At 33.6% G+C, this 22906-nt stretch overlaps 1 protein-coding gene across 3 annotated transcripts; it reads right to left on the minus strand.

Annotated features, from left to right (window-relative positions):
- Positions 1-278: 278 nt before the first annotated feature.
- LOC120351297 (cuticular protein 47Eg-like) lies at positions 279-21284 on the minus strand. 3 transcript variants are annotated; one of them, XM_039428011.1, is made up of 5 exons: positions 20883-21274; positions 20162-20277; positions 19149-19300; positions 3459-3576; positions 279-790 (listed from the first exon to the last, which is right to left on the minus strand). In XM_039428011.1, exons 1-5 carry the CDS (start codon positions 20898-20900, stop codon positions 748-750), a joined length of 447 nt encoding a protein of 148 aa, XP_039283945.1. In that variant the 5' UTR covers positions 20901-21274; the 3' UTR covers positions 279-747. The 3 variants fall into 3 exon arrangements, with proteins under 3 accessions (XP_039283945.1, XP_039283944.1, XP_039283946.1); XM_039428010.1 differs by lacking the exons at positions 19149-19300; positions 20162-20277; positions 20883-21274 and adding exons at positions 6098-6264; positions 8180-8298; positions 8956-9012; XM_039428012.1 differs by lacking the exons at positions 279-790; positions 3459-3576 and adding exons at positions 16216-16229; positions 16973-17101 and having other exon boundaries at positions 20883-21284.
- Between the last annotated feature and the right edge of the window lie 1622 nt (positions 21285-22906).

The raw sequence follows: 22906 nt of genomic DNA on the forward strand, positions 1-22906 counted from the left end.
AATCAATGAAAAATGAGAAAATTATGAATGGAGAATATTATAAAAAGAATTGGAGAAATGATCCACCTACTGTACTGCGAATCAATAGGCATATCTCCAACTTACAGTTTACAATATGATAGCATCCACATCATCTGACTCAGAATTTGAGAGAACAATATTGGAAGTGTTTCTCTCTCTTCAAATTTTTTTGCTCGATGATACCAAGAAAGCCAGAGGTCGAAGGACCATGACTATTCATTTAGTTGAAGGTATGGAGTGAATAATGATAAATCTAGTGACATTGAACAAAGTTTATTTGATTGAAATTTTGATGCAATTAATAAGAACGCTTTGCAGAGAGTTCATCATGCAGAAGTAAAAACACACTATATAAAAATACAATATTTCCCGAAAAGTGCATAATATAATGTGGAAAGTTGTAGAAGAAGTATAGAATAACAATAGAAAATAAATAATCATGGTGTGATGTTCTGTTGGGTCGCCGTAAGTAATATCATCATCATCCATCATGTACTAGGCTTGTAAAGCCTGTTCCGGTGCCCACCACCTCATGGGTCTTCCGAGGAAGTAATATACCACAGATAATTAACGAAGAATGGAATAAATAATATCATCAATGATTGGATTCTGTGCTACAGTTGAGAAGCCTCGATCATAATTTCAATTTCATTGGTACCTATTGATCAAATATCTATTGTATTGTTCAATCACGAGTTTCGCTGAGTCTGACATTAGGAAGCATTGCTATTTAGACCGTTCAGGTTGCTTGGGCTTTGGTGGCTTCCAACTGTAAACAGAAAAAATTACAATATGAGAAATAAAGCGAAGTATTTAATGGGCTAGAAATTGAATCTTCTCATCCGCCTTCTCTTATAAATCTATTCTTATCATACATGGAATGTCTATTTGTCTAGCTAAAGTAGAACTCTAATTACTCGAATTAATTGGGACGGGACCTCATCAGGATAATCAGATACTCGGATAATTATTGGAGTTGAAAAAAACCCTATTGAACATGATAATATCAATCACTTCAATTATAACTGGTTATAGTTCACTGTACAAACCTGTACCGTACTGGTTAAACTTTGCTAAAAATGATTATCGAACATCTCTGAAATTCACGGAAATTAGTGAAAATTTCACCTAGTTTGTTTTAAAAGTGAGTCAAATAATCCAAATTATCTGAAGTCCAATCATTTGAATCGCTTTTAGAAGAGACCATTTCCGGATTTTCCGCATTATTTCTAAGAGTTCCGGATATGTTCAAAAAGCATTAACACTCTTTTAGCAAAGTTCAACCCAAGTTTAGCAAGTATTTAACCAGTTATAAGTAAAGTGAATAATCCATTAATATATTATCCAATGGTGTCTCTTCTCCTAAATTAACAGCTTTTTCTGAGAGCTCCAATGATCTGGGTATTTGATTAACGTTGGGGTCCGATGCCAATTAATTCAGAATTCAGAATTGTAGCTGTCCTATAATTCGATTTAGGATCGTTTTCTCATCCGATGCAGTTGGATTTTGGATTGTATGATGATGGGTTCATGAACTGATGCTTGTTGTTATCTGTATTACTTATTTATTATTGTCTTGTGCATTTTTGGTGTAGCCTATATGTGTGATGTAAGATGAATGCATAGTGTATCTATGAAAATACGCTAGTTGATAATTTCAATAGAATGAGTGCGTCAAATATTGATCTATATCTTCCTAGTTCCCTTTTTCAAATCTTCATGGTATGAATAGATAATTTTAGTTCTTTTCCGTTTATGTGACCGCAATAATTGATGCTTATCAATGAGTATTCACACACTTTCAGTCTGTTTGTGGCAGTTTCACGAACGCAGTTTTTCTAGGTGTTTTTATTGACAGCAAACTTCCATGGGAGCCTCACATTAAATATATTACTTCCAAATTATCCAGAGTGGTATACTTGCTGAGAAATTTGACTGTGTCCCCACGTCTTATGAGAGATCAGCTTACTTTGCTTTTTTCCAGAGTATAATCGCGTATGGGCTTTTTACTCTGGGGGAATAGTCCACATGTTCAAGATATATTGATAATTCAAAAAAAGTTATAAGAATAATCACAAATTCTGAAAGATTGGCTCATTGTTAACCGTTATTCGCTCAAATAGGTATACTGACAGTAATAAACCGGTATATTTTTACTTGTCTCCTATATACGAAAAATAACTTGCCTAATAATCTGCTAAGGAGAAATATACATTCCCACAACACTAGGAGTAACGGAAATATAGAAATACCTTTCTGTAGGCTGAATAAATCTCAGGATAGCTATGAAGTTGTTGGAATGAGAATGTTTAATAAATTACCACATGAGTGGATAGAAGCTCCATTTCAATTATTCAGAAATAGGCTACATAGCTGGTTAATTAGAAATCCTTTTTATAGTGTGAAAGAGTTTTTCGAATTTCAAAAAATTATTCTTTAAGATGAACTATTTTATACTTTTATTTCTAGTATTCATGTTATTTCTCGATGTAATATATTACGTGTATGTTATTTTGACTGGTGTTTCTTACATTAACCCTCCATGTTATAATATAGGTTGACTATGTTTGCTAAACAATAATTTCTGACGTTGTCCATAACTATTGTACTGTTGAGCGGCAATAAAATTATATTTATTTATTTAATGAATACGTCCATTTAGCATCCAGTAATCATCATTTTAAAAAAACTGTGCTATCTGATTTCTCACGTCATTTGTAATTCTTGACTGAATAATATATATTATCTCTTCACAAAAAAAACCTGCTCAAGTTATCATATAAGATTACAATCCTTCAATGGCTTGCTCATTCAAAGTTGATGTTTTGTGACAGAAAGGGGATGAGAAGTTGAATTTTGATTAACCTTCCGGCAGTCGCGCTGTTGTAAAAAGTACAACAGTGTCAGTTTTTTTGCTGTACAAAAAAATTGGGGTGGTGTCAGTGAATGAGTCACCTATGCATTTCAAAACGTTCCCCCACCACTCCACTGAGTTGCTGTAACAACCAAGCAATGGTTCAGTCTTTAGGTGCCATTTAGTGGCGACAGTGCATAAGTCGCACTGTGCATAAGATAGGGAAAGACTGTATACGGGGACTGTAAACGAACCAATAACACAGAATTGATGGCTTTGCTTGATGTACCTTATTGGTTCCATGAAATGGTAACCATCCAAATGTTCATAGGGGTTGAATAATCCAAGAAGATGAAGAACGTAATTATACAATTAATTAATATGTTTTGACAGTAAACAGAGTATATAACACTTGGAAAATTGGATGTTGTATAAAATACAACACGTGACTGCTCGTGTGATTGAGTAGGGCGCGACTACCGGAAGGTTAAATCTATGATCATCTCAACTCTATAGAAATTGAAAAATGTTTTCTCTACTAACTTAGAATGAGAACTTTGAGGAGAGATAACTTATAGCTTACTTGGGTGATATAAGAGCGCCACCTACTAAGCCACGGTAGCTATCAACGCCTTTAAAAACTGGGACCGCTGCTGGAACTGAATCAAAAGCTGGAGGTGGGAAGAAAATTCCAGGTGCACCTAAAGACATGAAAAATATCTCAATTATTGTAACTTGAAAGCGGATCTTCAAGAGAAGTGAATTCTGTTAGCTTCAATTATTATGAATCCATGCAACATCTTCCAGTTATGTAGTTTCCTACATACAATGATGTAGTTGGAAGAGTAACTGATAGTTGGATTATCACATCTGGAAATAACTTACGATTCTCTGTTGTCTCTTTTCTGTATCCCTTAGACTACAATATGTCCCAGCAGAAATGACCAGCCTCAGACTACAACTGGGATGTTCTATGTCCCAAGAGAAGTTCATCGAATCCCAGTGGGTAAATAGATGATCTAAACCAAAGACCTTGAAGATGCATAGACTCACATGCAGCGCTAGTGTTGGAATTGAAATCAGCCATTGAGGGGGCAACCTATAAGATTATTATATACCAATGCCTTTGTAATCTATAGTATTTCAAATATATAGATATAATATCTCGTGCTAAAATACCCCAATGGCGGCCTTCAATTTCAAGTAAGAGCTATCATTGTGAAGACATAGGCATTGTGGGTCTATATCTCTTTATGGTCTTTGATCTAAACTACACAGTAATGAATCCCAGCGGTAGTCTAGGGTCTATTCTGTAAAATACATCAGCTGTTTAGAACTATCTGATCGCTATATTATTGTGAATTGAGGTTATATGCTATCAGGCATGCATGTGTCAGATGCTGGTTTTGTGCTGAACGAAGCTGCCCTAATGTGATTTGCAGTGTCATTTTGAGTTGGAATTAAGTAAATAACTTCATATAATGTCAATAATAACATGTGAAATTGAAGTTGCAAAGCTATTTACTAAATTTTATTCATTTCATCGTGTTTTTTGTACTGGGACATATTATCCCAATGGTAGAATTGATTATTTGGTATTTGACGGGACAAGCTTCATAGACCCTATGTAGACCCATTACATAGACCCATTAGTCTAAGAGGTATAGGGTTACTTGTAATATAAATAGAAATAAAAAAAATCTCATTATTTTAAAATAATTCGAAAAAGGGTACTGAGATTCTTATTTCTATTCACTTACGATTCTGATATGGGATTCAAATCATACAACTATTCACTAGAAACATAATGAGAGTAACACTTTACAAGTGTTTCAGAACAAGTAGCTACCTATTTTCCTGTTGGCATTAAAAGAGCTATACTTTTCAATGATGCAAAGCACTCTATACTATGGTATCTCAATATACAGTCTAGTACCAAAATATATAGAAAACATTTACTGAGTATTGTAAAAAAAATAAGAACTCTTTTTAATTGTATCATTCGTCAGCTATCGGAAATTATGTCAATGGGGGTCCTAGCCAATTATTCAGATTCCTCGGCTGGGCAACAAGGCCAGCAAAGCTGAATCATTAAAAATATTTGAAACTAATCAATTGGTCCTGGGAAAGACTTCTGGTAAATTACTATTGTTTTCCTGAAGGAGAACATGTTTTATATCAAGGGCCTGCAACCTGGTGTATTTTTTAGCATGCCGTTCTATATCTTTTAATGTAGGGAATCATAGGGTTATTTGTTCAAAAGCGCAGTAAGCTTGATCGAGGGGCAAACATGGATTTTATGTAATATGCCTTTCACCTGCTCAAGAGAACAAAATTTACATGTCTGTTTGTCAATCAACAATGTTCGAATTTCACTTCAGATCTCAATACTGTAGGTTGACATCAGCAGTAATTTATCTAATTCAATCATTTCTCTTCTTTCTTATTTCTCAAGATTTTTGAATTATTTAAAACTATTTTTCCGGGTCTCCCATCAATCTTCCATTTAAAATTGAAGTCAGTAATATATAAGCGAGCTTTGATTACAGATTCCATCATAACCAACTCTAAATTCGCATTTCAAGTATAAGATTTGTTCTATGAACTTACACTTCATATAAACCCCTAATATAGTCCAGACAACGAAAGATTATAGAGGGGGAAGTTTGGAACGCAATTTTTGAACCCACAGCTCTTTCAAGGATAGTGAAAACTGAAGCTTCTATAACAATATTCATGGAAAGCATAAAATGGTGAAATAATGAATAAAATTAATAGAGAACAGAATGCTTTACAACCCAACGTTTAGTACCTTTTCCCGATGCATTGTTGTTGTTTATTAATAAGCCCTGACAGTGCAAAAAGTTGGAATAAAAACTGTCTTTTCAAAGATTTTACACTTTTAAAAATGAATATCTCGAAAACTAAATAAGATATCACAAAACTCTACTGAACATAACTTGTAGGAAATTCATCTTGCTCCATTTTCATTATGTTAGTCATGTCGCTGGAATGCCTTGTTCCCAAGATACATTCGTGTAAGCCAGAAATGTAAAAACGTAACTTTTGAACCATCTCATCCCTTGAGCACAAGGGATACCAAAACGAATTGAACTCAATTAATGAGCACATGGGCTTTCATTGTTTTCGCTAAATTCCTCCAGAATAAACTTTTATGTTTGAACAAAAAAAAAAAAATTGTATTAATGAAAATATTCTTACCCGAACCAGGTAGAGTAATTTGATATCCGTTCGCACCGGCCGTGTAAAACTGGCGAAACACTGGCCCCCCTGGAAATGGTGTCCAGGTCACGCTTCCCCTCACCGTCCACACACCATTCTCAAAGCCACCAGATTCTTCCCTCACTGTATCATCACTAGTTCTATATCTGATAGATGGGGAAGAATATTATACAAATTATTTCATTGATTTTGCATATTCATTCAAATTTGACCTAGAAAAAATTAATCTAACTGAAAAATCAATAATAGTTGTCATATTATCATGATATTCATAAACATAAGATTAATTTCCAGTTGCAAGTATTCAAAATATACCTTAAATTAGGAAAGCAGCTTTGCGACCTAAAAAGGGGGAGGTAGAAAGAGAACTGACTCCAGCATTGACATTTTGAAACATATTCGAAATCTAGACAGTTTTTAACATTCAGTAAGGAAAATTTATTCATCAATTTCTATAATTGACGAATCGATAAAGTAACGGGTTGAGGAATAATAGTTGAAATAATAGGTACAAGAACAAGACACTATGTAGAATATAGTATATGTCGATAAAGATCGATTTCCTCTTATCACTGATTTATATTTCGAAAATATTATAACTCTTCAAAACTTTGGAAAGCCGCTAGCCTGGACGACTAATAATTTTGTGATAATTAATATTGTATAAAATATTTTCTCCTACATTCCTTCCTTGACGCCTCTCATTTCTCCAATTAACTCCTCATTTATCATGCTTATAGTAATGTTATTTATTAAAACTCTATTTTCTATTATTCTAATTATTATGTTCCTTATATTTTCTCATTATCATTGTAATCCTTTCATTTCATTTTTTGTATATTACTCTTGATTCACGACAGATACACTGATTTATTTTATTTATACTCAATTTCAATTAAACGTTGTGAATAATTTTGTTTTGATCTGGCACCTGCTGGGAAGCCCACGGGTTTAGCAGGACCCAACTATGTTAAAATGTTTTTCTAATGAAATTGATTGATTGATTGATTCAAAAGATCTTATCAATATGACTATGCTACTTCGAATAGTGAATTTTCAACTAGAATCTTCAAATTCAGCTGTTCTCATCGCACTAATCACTGAACTACGATGATTGTCTGTGAATGGATCGTAAGAATGAATGACTGATTTATTCAGAGTAAATACTCAATGTTGATAATAATGTGATGAGAATGTGATGTTTGACACCTTTTTTACTTGAATAATCTATTAGTATTTGAAAAAGTTTTCATAAAAAGGAGTTGTTGTTCATGTTAATGAAACTTGATAGGGAAAACTGCGTTGTATGAGTAGATATTTAGTAATTCCTAGATTCCAGGCGTTAGATTCTACTAGTATACTTCGTATTAGAATGACATATTTGGGAAGCAAGCGGCTCTGTGGTCGCGCTGATAAGCTATCGCTAAGAACAAGCTATCTATAAGCCTTCTAATTTTGTTTTATGGGTGACCACATAGAAGCTGACACCTCCAAATTAATATCATTTATGAGATTGAAATTGCTTTCCAATGGTCCCAGAACCCACTCGAAGCTGTAGATACACTCATCTCTCATCCCAATCATCATTATCCGTCTCAATTATTACCTAGCCTCCTAGCCTGGAGCTCATGTCAGCATCACCCTTAGAAAAATATATATCTGGCTCATGGACTGAAGGACAACCATCAAATAAACTAGACTGAGTTACTCAGGTTTCAATGAATAGTGTCATCATTCATCAAACAAGGGATCCAGAAACTTGATTTACAGTTCATCTCAACAGAATTTTCAATATGTCTTTTTCAAATGTCAAACAAACAAAATGCCAATAATAATTTTACAAGTGCATAGTCATTAACAGTAGGTAAGATCTTTGTTCAGTTTATTTTCATCTTTTGTTCAGTTACAGTTTAAAAATAACAAGTCTAATACTCAAAGACCATGTTTGAAATTTGTCACATTCAAAAATACTCTCGTTCGAATAATTGTTCGAATATAGATTCTTAAATGAACAACTAACAGTCAATATGAATGATCTACCATTAGATCCAAATAACTTACTCAAATCTGTAGCTATCGACATTGACTTCGTTGGTATAATATAATATTGTCGCACTTGTGCCATCTGTTTGAAATTGTGACTGGCATTGAAGGATCAGTAATGATGATAATGCAACATTCTGAAAATTGCAAGGGATTGGATTATCGATTGAATCACATGAGATACATATCGAAACAAAACCAATTAACGTTATTATAGTTCCCAACAACATGGTAGGGAACATGATAATTTATACAATTCGATAGCTGGAAAATAAAAAGTTGATATGCTTTTTGCAGACAAATTAGCAACAGAACATCAGAAAAAATAAAACCAGATTCTTTTATACATGAAAAAAATAAGCATAATCACGAAGCATCAACAAAAATAGTAACTATTCTCCAACTTTGAATTTGTCATTCTATTCAATTTGTCTTCAATTCAGTATTGAAGAACTCAATATTTTCTATTCAATACAATCTATTAATGTTATTGAAGTCTATAGTTCCTATTCATTTGACAAGAAACATTTAATTTTTTAAGTAACTGGGAAACATTATAATTCTTAGGAGAAAAATCAGTATCCATTCATTATATTCTAAATAGCAACTGTGATGTGAGAATTTCAGTTTAATCGGATAATAATTTAGGTTAATGTAGAAATTACAGATAATTGAGTTGGTGCCTTTAATTATTGATTGTAGCCTACCTACGTTCATAATATTGGCATGAAAAATTTAATTGCCGATACTTCATTTGAATTTTTATAGAATTGACAAAATTCAATATTTCTTACCAATATTGTGCATCGCAACATATCGAGAGTCCAGAATCAGTGTTCACCAGTCTGAAGTAGAATAACGAATGAATCTCAAACCAATAAGAGCTCCAAAGTTCAAGAAAGGTCACCAAAATAAAGTTGCCGATGGTCGCATGAGTCGAATATAACCTCTATTATCCTGTCACGAGTCAGGTATGATGAAAGTTTGCACATATCATCAAAGCAAGCTTATTCATGTCAAAATATTTCGCAAATATTATCAAGGTTGTTTGAGCAAAATATACTAAGATCAAGAATCATCTTACTTGTATCTATATAGTTTGATGCGTTGAAAAGAGTCTAGTCAAGTAGAATGAGATTAATAGTATTGTCATACATGACATCAAAACCCATTCAATTTTTGAAATATTACTTTGTGAATTGGGAATCTGGTCGCGGATTTAACTATTAAATATAATTGATAAAGCGAGAAGATCTCCAATGTACAAAGATGAAACGTGTGTTTTATCACGTTTCGTGAAGGCAATATTATGGTTTCTAGCTCCATGCTATACAAACAAGAGTGAATTGACTTTTGGTCTGTGAATCAAGTCTGCATGTTTTTTTTCACATAAATAGATTTTGAATTTTTCTTTCGAGGCCCGTATTCTTTGAACCGTTTGTGAAGTGAGTTGTTGAGATAAGGCATTTGTTACCTGAAGGATTCTGTCTTGAGAATTCAAGTATTATAGGCTGTCAAAGTTCGGGCAGTTTAAACCTACATAATTGTGTTTTCAGGATTTGAATCTTGTAGGGAAAGCTGGTGTTTTTTATTCAATCAGGTGACAGACGTTTTTTTATTTAAAGTCAAGAGTGGTTTAATTGGACTTGAGGACCAAGAAACAATTTTTCAAAGGTAAAGTAAGATAATAGTTAATTGTACACATTTTTATTTTCAGACCTATAATTTTATTATATAATATTTTTGTAATCATCGAAACCCTGAACGACCACTATAGCCATTTCTTTCCTTCCCACCATACTTTACAGTATGATACTATAGATTGACTTCAATATTCAATTCGATTTCCTCATGATATTCCCACGTATTGTGAGTATCGATTATCACTGATCGTCTGAAATATGAAAATGTTCTGATCCACAGGAATCCTCAAAAGTGAATGTAAACTTCATTTTTATGTGAATATATAAATATATTTTAAATACAACATTCACAAGAATCTCTCCCATTCCATGGACGGTCGCATAAACATTGATTAATTATTGTTACCTGACTTGATATTTTTCCAGTTTTCTTTCCTTTCTCCAGCGTACTGCCACTCTTATCACTCTCTTTTCTTACTCAACATTCTTCCTCTTTTTCTGTTCACGCTCTCTCTCACACTCCAACTTTCTCTCTCTTTCTGTAACTGCATTTGACGAAACACTGCTTGCAACAGCTGCAGGAAATTTGGCAACTTCCAAACAAGCTGGAATTCAAGCTTCGAGTTTAAACTATTCAGAAGGCTGGAATAAGTTGTCCGAAGTGTATATAGCTATCCACCTACCTAGCCGCGTCTTGGTGCAACTTTAATGAGTTCGACTGACTCCCATCCAACCTACCAACAACAATTTGCAATGACTCATCTCTAACTAGATGGATACAAATCTTGGATAATTTTGCTTTCGACATTTATGAATATGTATGAATATGAAACTGTCAGTCATGCGTTTGATTTGTCAGCGCTAATCACTCTCCCTGAATATACAGTATTTGAGGCGTTTGATATTCTAATCAAAAAATAAACTCTTTATGTAAATCAATCTCTGTAATATTGTTTCCATAATACATTGATATATTTGATACAACCTATATTGATAAAAGTATTTTCAAGATCGATTCCTCTGAAATTAGGATGTGAAAGATTCTACATACTTAGATTCATTCTGATGAACAATAGTTGTCATCAATATAATTATTATAAATCATCAATATCACCATACAGAGTTTTTATAAACACAACTGGTGAGTTGAAGAATAAAAATGTGGATAATATTGTGTGCGTGATTGAAGGTACAAATGTGTGAGAATATTTTTGTGATTCCCACAGTATTCAATTTTATTGCATAATTGAGTCTTTCATGTGTTTTTTCTTTCTCTAAAATCAAAGATTATCAATGAACTGCATTTTTGTGTCAAAGTCACTCAAAACTGATCAGGAGTCCAATAAAAAATTAAAGGCAAGAAGTTTCAATGAGATCTCATTGTCCAGAAGACAATGAACTCGAACTAATACTGGATATCAACTGGAGGTGGAATTCACAAGTCCCATAGTGGTTCAAGTCTCACAGATATTAAGATATATGAAAATTCAACAATCTGCTAAACAAGTACTTGGGCCATACTTCATCATTATTTCTTGATGATTTTTGTTCCAAGTGCATACAGAAATCAAAAGTAAAGCACTGCTCATCAATATTTATACTATTTCAAGAAGTACGTATGCTCCGCCTAAGTGTTGGAGCTCCTAATCCGGTTTGAACGAAAGGCTTGATCATTGCCAATGACAACTTCATGAAAAACTCACGTTTCTCCATTATATTGCTTTGAATCTCAAGTTGTAGAGAATCATAGCATTTATTCCAATCTGATCCATCATCCCATACCACATTCGTAGTGACAATACAAGTAAATCTTTGTAATAAAAGTGTTTGATAAAAGTCCCACGTAAAAGACACTCTGGGGTGTTAGACACCCCAAACGAAGAACAAGATGAGCTTGTGACCTTGTAGAATGCTATTACTGACTGGAAGTGGTGGAGAGTAGTTGAAATACTACAAACCTAATTTAGACTGGGCATAAATACCCATCTGTTTTATATTGTCAACTGCAGAACAGAAAAAACCCCTGGGGTGTAAAGCACCCCAGTGTGTCTCTTTAGGGTTATTTTGAGTTAAGATTATGATTTTTCCTTGTGAGAATATCATTGATTGATTGAATATAAAAACCTAGTTTCCCATACATACGGTTGTGATCAGCTTGGTTTGTTTTCGGTCGACTGCGATAGGTGAGAAGCGGTTATTCGGTTTTCGGTTTTAACTCGGTGCCGGATAGAAAATTCACAACACCAAATAGCCCCTCGACACAAATAGATATTATCAGGTTTGATTTTGTTGCCAGGTAACAGCAAACACACAAGTCTTTCACACACGCTCGTTTCTGTTACTGTTTCAACCTGATAGCGAGATGATCTCCTCCATATTGTAAATTTAATAAAATAAATAAAATCAATACAAGTCGTAATTAAGTGGAATATTTCTAATTAAACCATCTATTTAAGCCATCTACATTCAATGTAAAGTTTTCATGTTTATTTTGGACTAAAATTTTATAAAAATTGTACATGTGAAATTCTAACCTCATCTTGAACTTTGTCACCTATAATTTGGAAGAAAAGAAACACAAGGACTACCTTATTATTCTATCTTCCAATGTTATTACATTAGTGTCATTTGCATTGTAGATAAATACAATGAATAAATTTATCAAATCATAATTATTATGGTCAATTCATTCAGCTGTTTTCCACCATTTTACATAATTTGTGAAAATCCATACACCGAAATGTGTTTGAGAAGAAAATGCAGAATCCGATAAGAACCGTATGAGAGAACCTTGTATGTATAAATGGAAGTCTCATTCATTTCGGCAACGAAGACAAATGAACAAATGACAAATGAACCGAACTATAGAGCCTTAAAAGTGTGAAACAAGCCCAGGAATCACAAAATACGAAATATTGAACGTGAGAGAATGTTTCTCTTCATCCACATTTGGAACAAGATCTAAAACAATTATTCAAAAAAATGCTCGAAGTTTTCAAATACCAATTTAGGTTTCAAAAGCTAAACCGACATTAATCTTCGAAGATTCCATGCAACAACTCTTGTTAAAGTAGGTAGGCTATGTTCACTTTCTTATTCAGGGCTACTACTAATTGTATACAACTCTTGTATTCATGGAATATTGAATCAAAGTATCTTTTTAACATAGATATATTTTTTGCTATATTACTTTCATTATTCACAACATGTTTCGGCATGTATTTCACTTGAAAATAGCCACAACATGTTGTGAATAATAATATTACGTTGAGAAATGGTTAATTCGATTTTCAGTATTCATCTAAATAGGCTATTATTTTGTCACTTATCATGTAAGGAACTTGGAAAGGCCTAAGGCAATCCTATGCATTCTATAATAATTTACCGAGCGAAGTGAGGTCCAAGATTCAAGTCGACGGTTTTGCATTTCTCTTCATGTTTATATTTATGTTTTTATGTTCCGCATTCACAGCGGAACGCAGCAATAGATTTACATGAAATTTGACAGGTATGTTCCTTTTTGAATTTCTCGTCGACGTATCCATACGGTTTTTTGAAATTGTGCACTTTAAGGATAATACAAAAGGAAATGGAGTCTCCTTTGAACGCCAATATTACCGTAAAAATCAGACTTTAGAATTATTCATCATAAATCAGCTGCTGTCTAGTGGACTATAATACTACCCGTTCAAAAACAGCGAACATCTTGAAAATGGTTGAGTTCAAAGCCACTGATCATTTCCATTGGTTTTTTTTTCACGTTCAGTAAAAAACCTGATCACAGATTAGTGATCACAGATGAACCACAGAATGGAAAGTCGGCTAGTATCTTGACGCCATAATTAGTCATCTTGAAAGAAAGTGTAGCATTGTAATACAGCAGTAGTTTTAATTTCTAACAAGATGAGGCAGTCATGTGTCGTGGTCTTGGTGCACTCAAATCTTGGTTAGATTGATACCTTCCATTTTGAGTGCATTCTGTGGCTGAACGGTTGCTCATGAGTCATGACTGACAGATGTTTCCCCTATTGAATTCATTTTTTTCTATTATTTGGGTATTTCTTCAACAATATACTTATATTATCTATTTATCTCTCTGAATTTATTTCATTACACCTCCAAGTTCGTTCTTTCTCGACTGACACATATCGATCGTGCAAGACACGACCTGCTTTGCAGTAGTCAGATATTGTTGAGTAAAATAAATATTATTAGAACGTTATTCCTTCTAGTGGTAGATGGTAGTCGATATTCATATCAAGTAATAAAACTTTTTATTGAGATATCCTCCCGAATCAAATAAGATCGACTGCCGTCAACCTACCACATCGAAGTGTATTGGATCCAGCATTAACAACCAGTTAATGCTACAAGGGGAGGTGATTGATCGCATAGACAGCATCAAAATTGAACTCGGTACTCAAAGCATCTACTATCTTGGTTTAGCACTTTGCATTATTACAACCTATAGTATTTGTCAGAGACCCGGTTTGCATGGATTTGCCATTTTGTTTGTTGTCTTGTGCGGTCTAATATCTCTTCCAACTGTAAAACAGGTATCAGAATCAAAGTATTCTGGTTATTATGTGGAGAGTGAATCCATCAAGAAGTTAAAATCTCTGATTAATCCTAGCGACAGCATTATTTATTACAATAGGCAGATTCAAACTGAACTGCATCTTATTATTGAATTGAATTTAATTCTATTTCATCATATTTCCAATTACAGCGTTAGTTCAGAAATCTACAACTCAAATTTCGGCTACCTTTGTAGACCGTCAACCTACCAATTCAACAAACTATTCTATCAAATCAATCTTTTCTATATACCGTTCAATCTTTCTAGATCACAGAACTTCGTCACCGTTTATGCATTTGCTAGGTTGAGCGAATATCAACATAACCTAGAATTACAAAGTACAGTTACATAACCTCAAAGTTTCCAACTGTTTATTTAGTGCATGATTTAATGACTACAACCCTACAATTATTCATTTTTAGTGCATGTCCATGCCCCTCCCAGGAGCGGAACGTGACAATATTAACACATCTAGGATACTGACATTACGTCATGTCAAGTCGCGTCGCGTCGCGTCAATTAGCAAGTTCATGTGGGGTAGCTCGTTCTTATTCAAAACAGTGTTCAGGATTCACCAGCTTATTTGGGAAATCAAAGCCAAAATATTTATTTTTTGAACCATTGAACCAAAAAAACAGCTTTTTAAAATGCTGTTTGTCATCAACGTGTTTGCTCATTGAGTTTACGTAATCCTCTGTTGCAGGAGAAGAAAAATGAAGCAAATGTCTGCAATGAATGCGGGTGTTAGTATAGCAGTCCATTTAAGGCAAGTCAGATTTGAAGAGTACCGCTCAAGCCACCAGCTAAGGGCACTTGCCCAAGTGGAAGTCCTTTGCCTTCGGCTTAGAACGAGTAAAAAGCCAGAGCCCCTGCCTTAAGCTTTCCTTCACTCTTCACTAACTCTGTGTGGAAGCTTGAATGCCCATACCCCTTCAATGCCCACATCCAGACCTAGGATTTAAACTTAGAACGGTCAAATTCCCTTATTGGCAACAGAGACGATCTGAAGTAAATCACTTAAGGATTTACTGTCTGTCTCATCTTATGTCGCCTTGAAAGAAACTACTACTTGTTAAAAGAAGTCTCCACTATTCATTGGTATCTAGTTGAGTGATTCTTCTTTGGTATTTCAACTTTAGCATTCTGAAAAGAAATACAGATTGATACAAATTATTAGAAAATCATACTTATCACTAACAAGATTGGCTTTCTGTACAATAGAATCTACTACAAAATCATTTTAAATAACAAAATAGCTTTAATACGAACTTCCACTCAAAATCTAAAAGCACGTTCACACCAGAGTTATATCAATAAATGTTTCTTTCCTCATAGAACGGTCGTTCTGTAAGGACGAAAAAGTTCTTTGTTAACAACTCTGGTGAAAACGTGACTCAAGTACATATAAAAACTGTCCCAATTCTATTCTACAAATTGAGTTGATAGACTTCATACAATATATATTAATTAAAATATTCACTTCCAGTCTGGAAATTCGAAGAGAGTTCAAAACATAAATCTAGTGAGGAGTTTCCGAACTGACAAATAACATTCCTATTTTAATTCACATTTAATTTACAATAGTTATTCTGAGACTAATAACTTTTGTACAATTTTTATTAGAATTAACTGATAAATCCTTCACAGGATCAAGTTCCTTCTCATAACCAGTTACAATTCCATAGATCTGTTGAACTCTGCCAATATCAGTACCTGTTACAATCACAAACATTCTGATCATTTTCCATGATCCCTTCGTAGACAACTTTTCCAGAACGTTCGAGACCGCAGAGCACCATACAAGAGGAAATAATTTCACCTCAACATTTTTTGATGTTTGAGAATTCTGAAACAGATCACAGATTCCTCATCATCAGAAGTTCTGTTCTCAATCAATTGTAATGTAATTCTCTTCTACTCTGAGGAGTGAATGATGAAGATGAATGATATAGTCATAATAATACAATCAACAATGTACTCGAATGAAATTGTATATTATAAATTAGCCTAATTACGGAATAAGCCTACATGGGCACTGCACTGTGATCTGTGCACCCTACACACAAAAGTATTCACAGTAGCTCACACTAGAATAGACTTGAAGAGTTCTGAGCAGCATGGATAAAACTCAAAATTTCAAATGAATTTCTTTCATATTCCATCAATATGAGAATTTAATCATGAGCATCCATAGAATCCAAACATTGATATCAATTTTCAAATCTCCAATAATTTTCCAGTGTCAATGTGTATTATTAAATCATAATTTGAAATTAATCAAGCACTGGCATTGAATTTTCAATAGTTTTCTGGAACATTGTTTTTCTATTGTTTGATGATCAGGAAGACTGAGAATCTCGAAGACTAGATTAGCCACGTGTATTAGAAAAATGACTTTTCAATGTTATTGATTTGAATCTCTTGCATGTAAGTTTTCTGAATCGGATCACTCATTCCACTTCTGTGGCTAGGATAGGGGACATGTTCATTTAGATGACAATTCTATTCTATGTATCATTCATATTGGTGCACCTTTTATTTTATATGTATAATATATACTAGAGTGTGAATTTGCGACTATATTTTCACCTGATCATCTATTCGCTCCTCCAAGCAATCCTTTGAGTGATTTTGCAGGTAGGGCATACGATACAAATCCATCGTCATCTTCATCTGCTGGAGTTAGTTCGGGATCTCTGAACTGCGTACCGACAGCGGCTGTTACATCAAATGTTCAATGATACATGAAAAAGAAAATCAATTTCAGGAGTAATGTCTCTAGATCAGGAGTAGTCAGTAGATTAGAAGTAATCTATGGTGCAACGTTCTTTGTCCTAAAACTTCATTGAATGATTGGTAGTAGATAGCGAAAAAACATTGTCTGATTGAACTCTGCTCTCCATAACTTAAATATATTCTGTATTCAAAGATCTATGTTTCGAGAAAAAAATCGAATTTGTTTCCAGTGGAAATTTACAAGTGATCGCAGTTGTTTTTTTCGTTGAGAATACACATAATAATTGAATATTTGTCCAACATATTAAAAGAATACTATATAATTATATGGAACTGATACAATGCGTAATGAAATACTCTTAATAGAGGCTATTGGGAGAGATGCTCATTTTAAAGGTTCATTGCTCATGTCTATCATGTTCATACAGCAATGATAAATTATTGGAAGAATAATACTTAACGGATATACTGTGAATCACTCATTCTGACTAACATTGATATACTCACTCTAATTCTCATATAATATACTGTTCAATAAAATCTGAGAAAATTCTGCTCTGGCCACACAAACATTGGAACCGAGCCCAATTTAAGCACAGAAACTTATTTCGTTGAGGATTTGCATTCTCAACAAATAAAGATTTGCAGCAAAGCTGGGTCACGGCCCAATATGTGTGCTTTGCTAAATAACCGGCTGCCCCTGGCTGAGTGGTGTGCGCAGACATGTATTACTTGTTTCATTTTCCATTTACGGAAGAATCAAGAGGAGATTATGTGGGCCTACAAGAAAGTGATCTCATCAGATTCGTCTAATGCAGAGGTCACTCCACCAAGATAGTCATCTCTTCTCGATGAATGAGGAAAACATTGAGCTTTCTTATACTATAAAACAAGTGGAGATTAAAAAGTTTCATTGCGAATCAATCATATTTTTACTAACCCACCTCCGAGTATTGCCACTAATGAACGACTGGAGACCACTGCCAGTTAATATAATAGCATGAATCTCTTGCTCAGCATAAAAATACAATGTTTTTCAACTTGAAACTCTAGGAATATTATTAATTATTTTCATTATATAAAGCTCACTTCTCCAGCTTCATCAAGTTTGCTTCTTAGTGAACTGAAGATTCAAAATTGTCCCTTCCTAAAACCGTGTCCACACTTAACAAATGTTTGACAAATATTTTTGTTTGTGCAAATTTTATTATGTTTGACAAACAATGTTTGCCCGTGGCCAGTGTGGACGCGTCACCAAACAAAATATATTTGTAAGTGGAGAGAACAGCTGATGTTTTACAGCAAACACTGAAAATTGTTGGAAGAACAATAATTTTTTGTTTGACAAACAATGATTGTCCAAACTTCCCAAAATATTTGTATCTGAGCCCCTCAACAAACATGTTTGCCGACAATGTATTTCAGTGTGGACACGGCTTAAGAAACATGACCATATTGAGGTACCAACACCATTTGACACGTATCATAGGAATTATCGCACTCATTATAATATTAAAAGAATGAAACATTGTTCATTATAACTAATTAGCAGTTTGAAATTAATGATAAATTGCATTTATCCAAATAATTATTACGTATAAAAATTAATTAATAATTAACAACTATTGAATATTGGATTTCAATAACTATTTCATTAACCTTCTTATTCAATTATTAATATTCATTTAGGAGATGAATTGATAAACGATAATCTCAATATTCTTCAAAGATACTGTATGATTGGGATTGTAAAATATTTATTTTTCATTTATTTACAATGCAAATGACAATGTAATAACATTGAAAGATAAAATAATAAGATAGTCCTTGTGCTATTTTTCTTGCAAATTTATAGAAATAATATACTCTCAATAGCTACATTCTTCTTATTCATGGAACTGTATTCCCAATAATACGAGAATACTGCGATAAAGAAATATGTTCGATCATCCCTTATCTTCATGATACATATTTTCAATGATTTCTCTCTGATATATTATGAGCGATAAGTCTCAGTCTATAGGCCTACCTGACTGTCGATATCCGTTGGCGTCAGCTATATAGGAGTATGAGAAGAGGCTGCCCTCTGGTGATGTCCAGGAAACTCTCCCTCGCACTGTCCACATTCCATTCTCAAATCCACCAGACTCCTCTCTCAGGGTTCCATCTCCCGATTCATATCTGGTCAAAAATGAGGAGAAATTTCCATTAAGCTCCAATCACTACTCTCAGTTACCACAACAATGAGATTTCTGGTTTCATGAGGAGAGCACATATGATTGAAAGACAATGTGAATCACTTGAATGGTGGAAGAGAAACATTCATGCTGATAGGACAATTTCGTGATAAATACGAGACCCAATATATTTATATTCAAGGATATGTAAGAATCATGCATGTTTATTCTGGAGCTCGTTGAATTTGAATCGTGGAAATACTATATATATATATATATATATATATATATATATATATATATTATATATATATATATATATACAATGAAAATTTATCATGTAAAACTATGTTTATCATGTTCATGAGGAAAAAGAGATCATTGTTAGAGCGATCATGAGTCAATTTTTTTGGCCAACGAACTTGATCTGTGAAAATGTTCGAAGAATATGTGTTAAAAATTTGAAGCTGGTTGATCAATTCTTCCTACACATATTGTAGAACATACTAACAGACGGACAACGACTTTGGCCTTCAGTAAGTCAAAAGTGAGAACTCGCTAACGCTCGGTCAATGGTTCAAAGATGTTGAATCGACAGAGTAATTTCTCATTTCAAATTTGGATTACCAAGGAAACCTACTTTCAAATTCTTCTTGTAAAAGAAATAACCAGCTGTTTCCATAATTTTCACCAACTCTTTATGATCAAAAGTTTCGGGTTTAGAAGACTACAATACAGCAGTTCATGAGCGAGGTCTCCAACCCAGGGGGGCACTAGTACATCATAATACATGTAAATTATTGAATACATTTTTTATAAGGAAAAGTGGATAAATGAGTACAATTTAAAAAAAGAAGTTACTCACGCAAACTTGTAACCATCCAAATTGACCTCATTGACGTAAGATATTATTCGATTGCTTTCATCAGCTGAAGATTGAGACTGACATCGTGAGGGCAGCACTGCTAATAATACAGAAGCCTGCATACAAAATAGATAACATCATGATAGGAATATGAGCCGGAATAGACATGAGATAGTGAACTTATTACCAACGGTTCTGTCAATCAATAGTCTTGCCTACTAATGAATGCAACGACATGATAATCAATTGTTTCTCATTCATTGAAATTGGAATACAGAGTAACATAAGACTCACAAGTTGAAGATAATTAATTTGTCAATTAGGAGAGAAATAGCTACAGTAGCTATATTTCCGTTTTTATCAAGGCCTGGAATATTTTAATTCAAAATCCAAGAATTTCCAGACGATATACTCACATCCTTGTTAGTCAAATTCAATTCCTCCAAGGGAAAAAATTCAGACAAAATTTGAGGGGATATCGATGAAGAAATGGGCTCCCATAGCAGGAAGTGACTACTCACAGCCTTTCCAGGAAGATAACAAATCACTACGTATTCCAAGTTTGAATACAGGGAGTTGCTAGTGAATCAATAATGAATCATATTTTTAATCACTGATAAAATGAACCGGTAATAAAAGTAAAAAACCAAATGTGGAAATGAATACAACACCATCGTAAAATGTTTTACTAAAACACTGAATAACATTCAATCATTCTTACCACAATACAGAACCACATTCTATGGGAAGACGTCAATGTTTACACGTCCGTAGCTGAAGAATGAGTGAACGGAGTTTTAATTTGCAAGCTGGAAATAGTTACAAACAGAATGAAACGTCTACTGTGATCATTGCATAATCCAACTATCATTTTTGTTATTATCATAATACCGTGCAGAGCATCTTCTCAACACTATCTGAGAGCTGAGTGACGTCATCAGGTAGACTACATCATGGCCAAACGGTGGTTTACAGCAGTACTCATCAACTACAACTAGCGTACAAAAGGTCATGAGAGGACATAATAATGATGAACAAGGTAGACAAGTGAAGATCGTGATTAAGATGAACATCAACTCACTGAACTTGACAAACTACTATTGAAATACGCTGGAAATAATGACTTATAACTATAATATTCTTCTTTCCCGGCCGCGGTAGCTAGTAGGAAGTGAAACAATAATTATTTTTCGGCAATAAATACTACTTTTGGAACAGTTGAATTATTGTAATTATCATATTTTAAGTGCCATGTAATCCTCTCACTTAAAAATTGAAATAAGGAATGAAAAGCTTTGTCTATAATTTTTTACTTTCTTGAGAAATTGTAATGATTAGAAGAAAAATTAGAATTGCGTTTTGTTGGAAATACTAAAATTGATTGACTGAATTCAATAAAATCTGATGATAGTCCAACATACAACTTTATTTTTTCTTAAATTCTTAAGTTCTACGTTTCTGAGAATTCATGAAACAAATTTTTAAATTCAACTAAAAATAAATTAAAAATTATGAATGCTTCATCTATTCTATAGCTTTTTGTGTAGTTGAGAAGTTGATAGTGTGGTAATTATTCATATTGAAAAAGACTGAAAAGAATGAAAAAGACTAAGAAATTGTCAAAAAACCACTGTTTTGTTTGAAAACAGTGTTTTTTTGACAATTTCTTAGTCTTTTTCATTCAATATTCTATAGCTACCAGTTAGGGTATGCTAAAATTGAAATAACCTGGAATCTAATATCATTGAGAGCATGAAGAGCGAGAACATTTTTTGAGACAGAACATAGTACAACTCTAAATAACGAGTAGACAACCTTTGTCAATTGATGTGTCTTAATTCATTATTCATTCATAATTGTAAATTATAAGATTTGTCATTGCTGACCTTCAAGCTGATGAAGCTCAATTTTCTAAAAATATCTGTGTGGTAATTATTAGTTAATTATCAACTCATTTCGGCAATGACCTCAAAAGAGAATTTCCAGTCGTTATGAAAAGAATTAAAGAGTAGCACAATCTGTAACATCACAGATTCTTCCGTCAAATCTTTTCAATGAAATATTCTTCCAATCCATATATTCCAAATAAAAGACTATCTACTGCCTTCAGTTTAATTACATTTCGATGATAAGTTGGTAGCAAAGTGATAATTACCAATCAGAAATGAATTATTGTTTGTGGATGGAAGATTGAGGAAAGTAGTAGTAGTCCATTACAGACAAAAAAGCAGCAACCACGTCGGCTTATTTCATCTCTATTACATGATTCACTCATCAACACAGGCTTTCCCTCTCGTTTATCACTCGATTTTTATCTCGAGACTGAACACCTTGAATGACTGCAATAATCACTGAAAACAACCGACATTCAAATGTAGTATTTGAATTCATACGGGGACTGTATCTCTGTGATCAGTAACGAGAAAATTCTGGTAAATAATAATAACTAACTACAAGGAGATGTTCACTATGATCTATGGCACTTCTAGTCTGCAGTACTGTCACTATGAAATAAATACTCAGCATAGTATCTGCAGTCTGCAGGATTAGGTTGAAGATACGTGGAAAATCAATGAATCATTAATCATATCCTTTCAAAAATAATCGATAAAAAATTGACTGTGGCTCTCAAATCATGATATTTTTTCTCATTGAAATCAAAATCAATGAAGATTGAATCGTAATAGAAAATTATTGCGCTTCGATTCTAATAAAGTCGATGTCTGTCGTCAGACGTGGCTCCAC

Source organism: Nilaparvata lugens, chromosome 5 (genome assembly GCF_014356525.2).
Source record: "Nilaparvata lugens isolate BPH chromosome 5, ASM1435652v1, whole genome shotgun sequence".
NCBI classification, from domain to species: domain Eukaryota; kingdom Metazoa; phylum Arthropoda; class Insecta; order Hemiptera; family Delphacidae; genus Nilaparvata; species Nilaparvata lugens.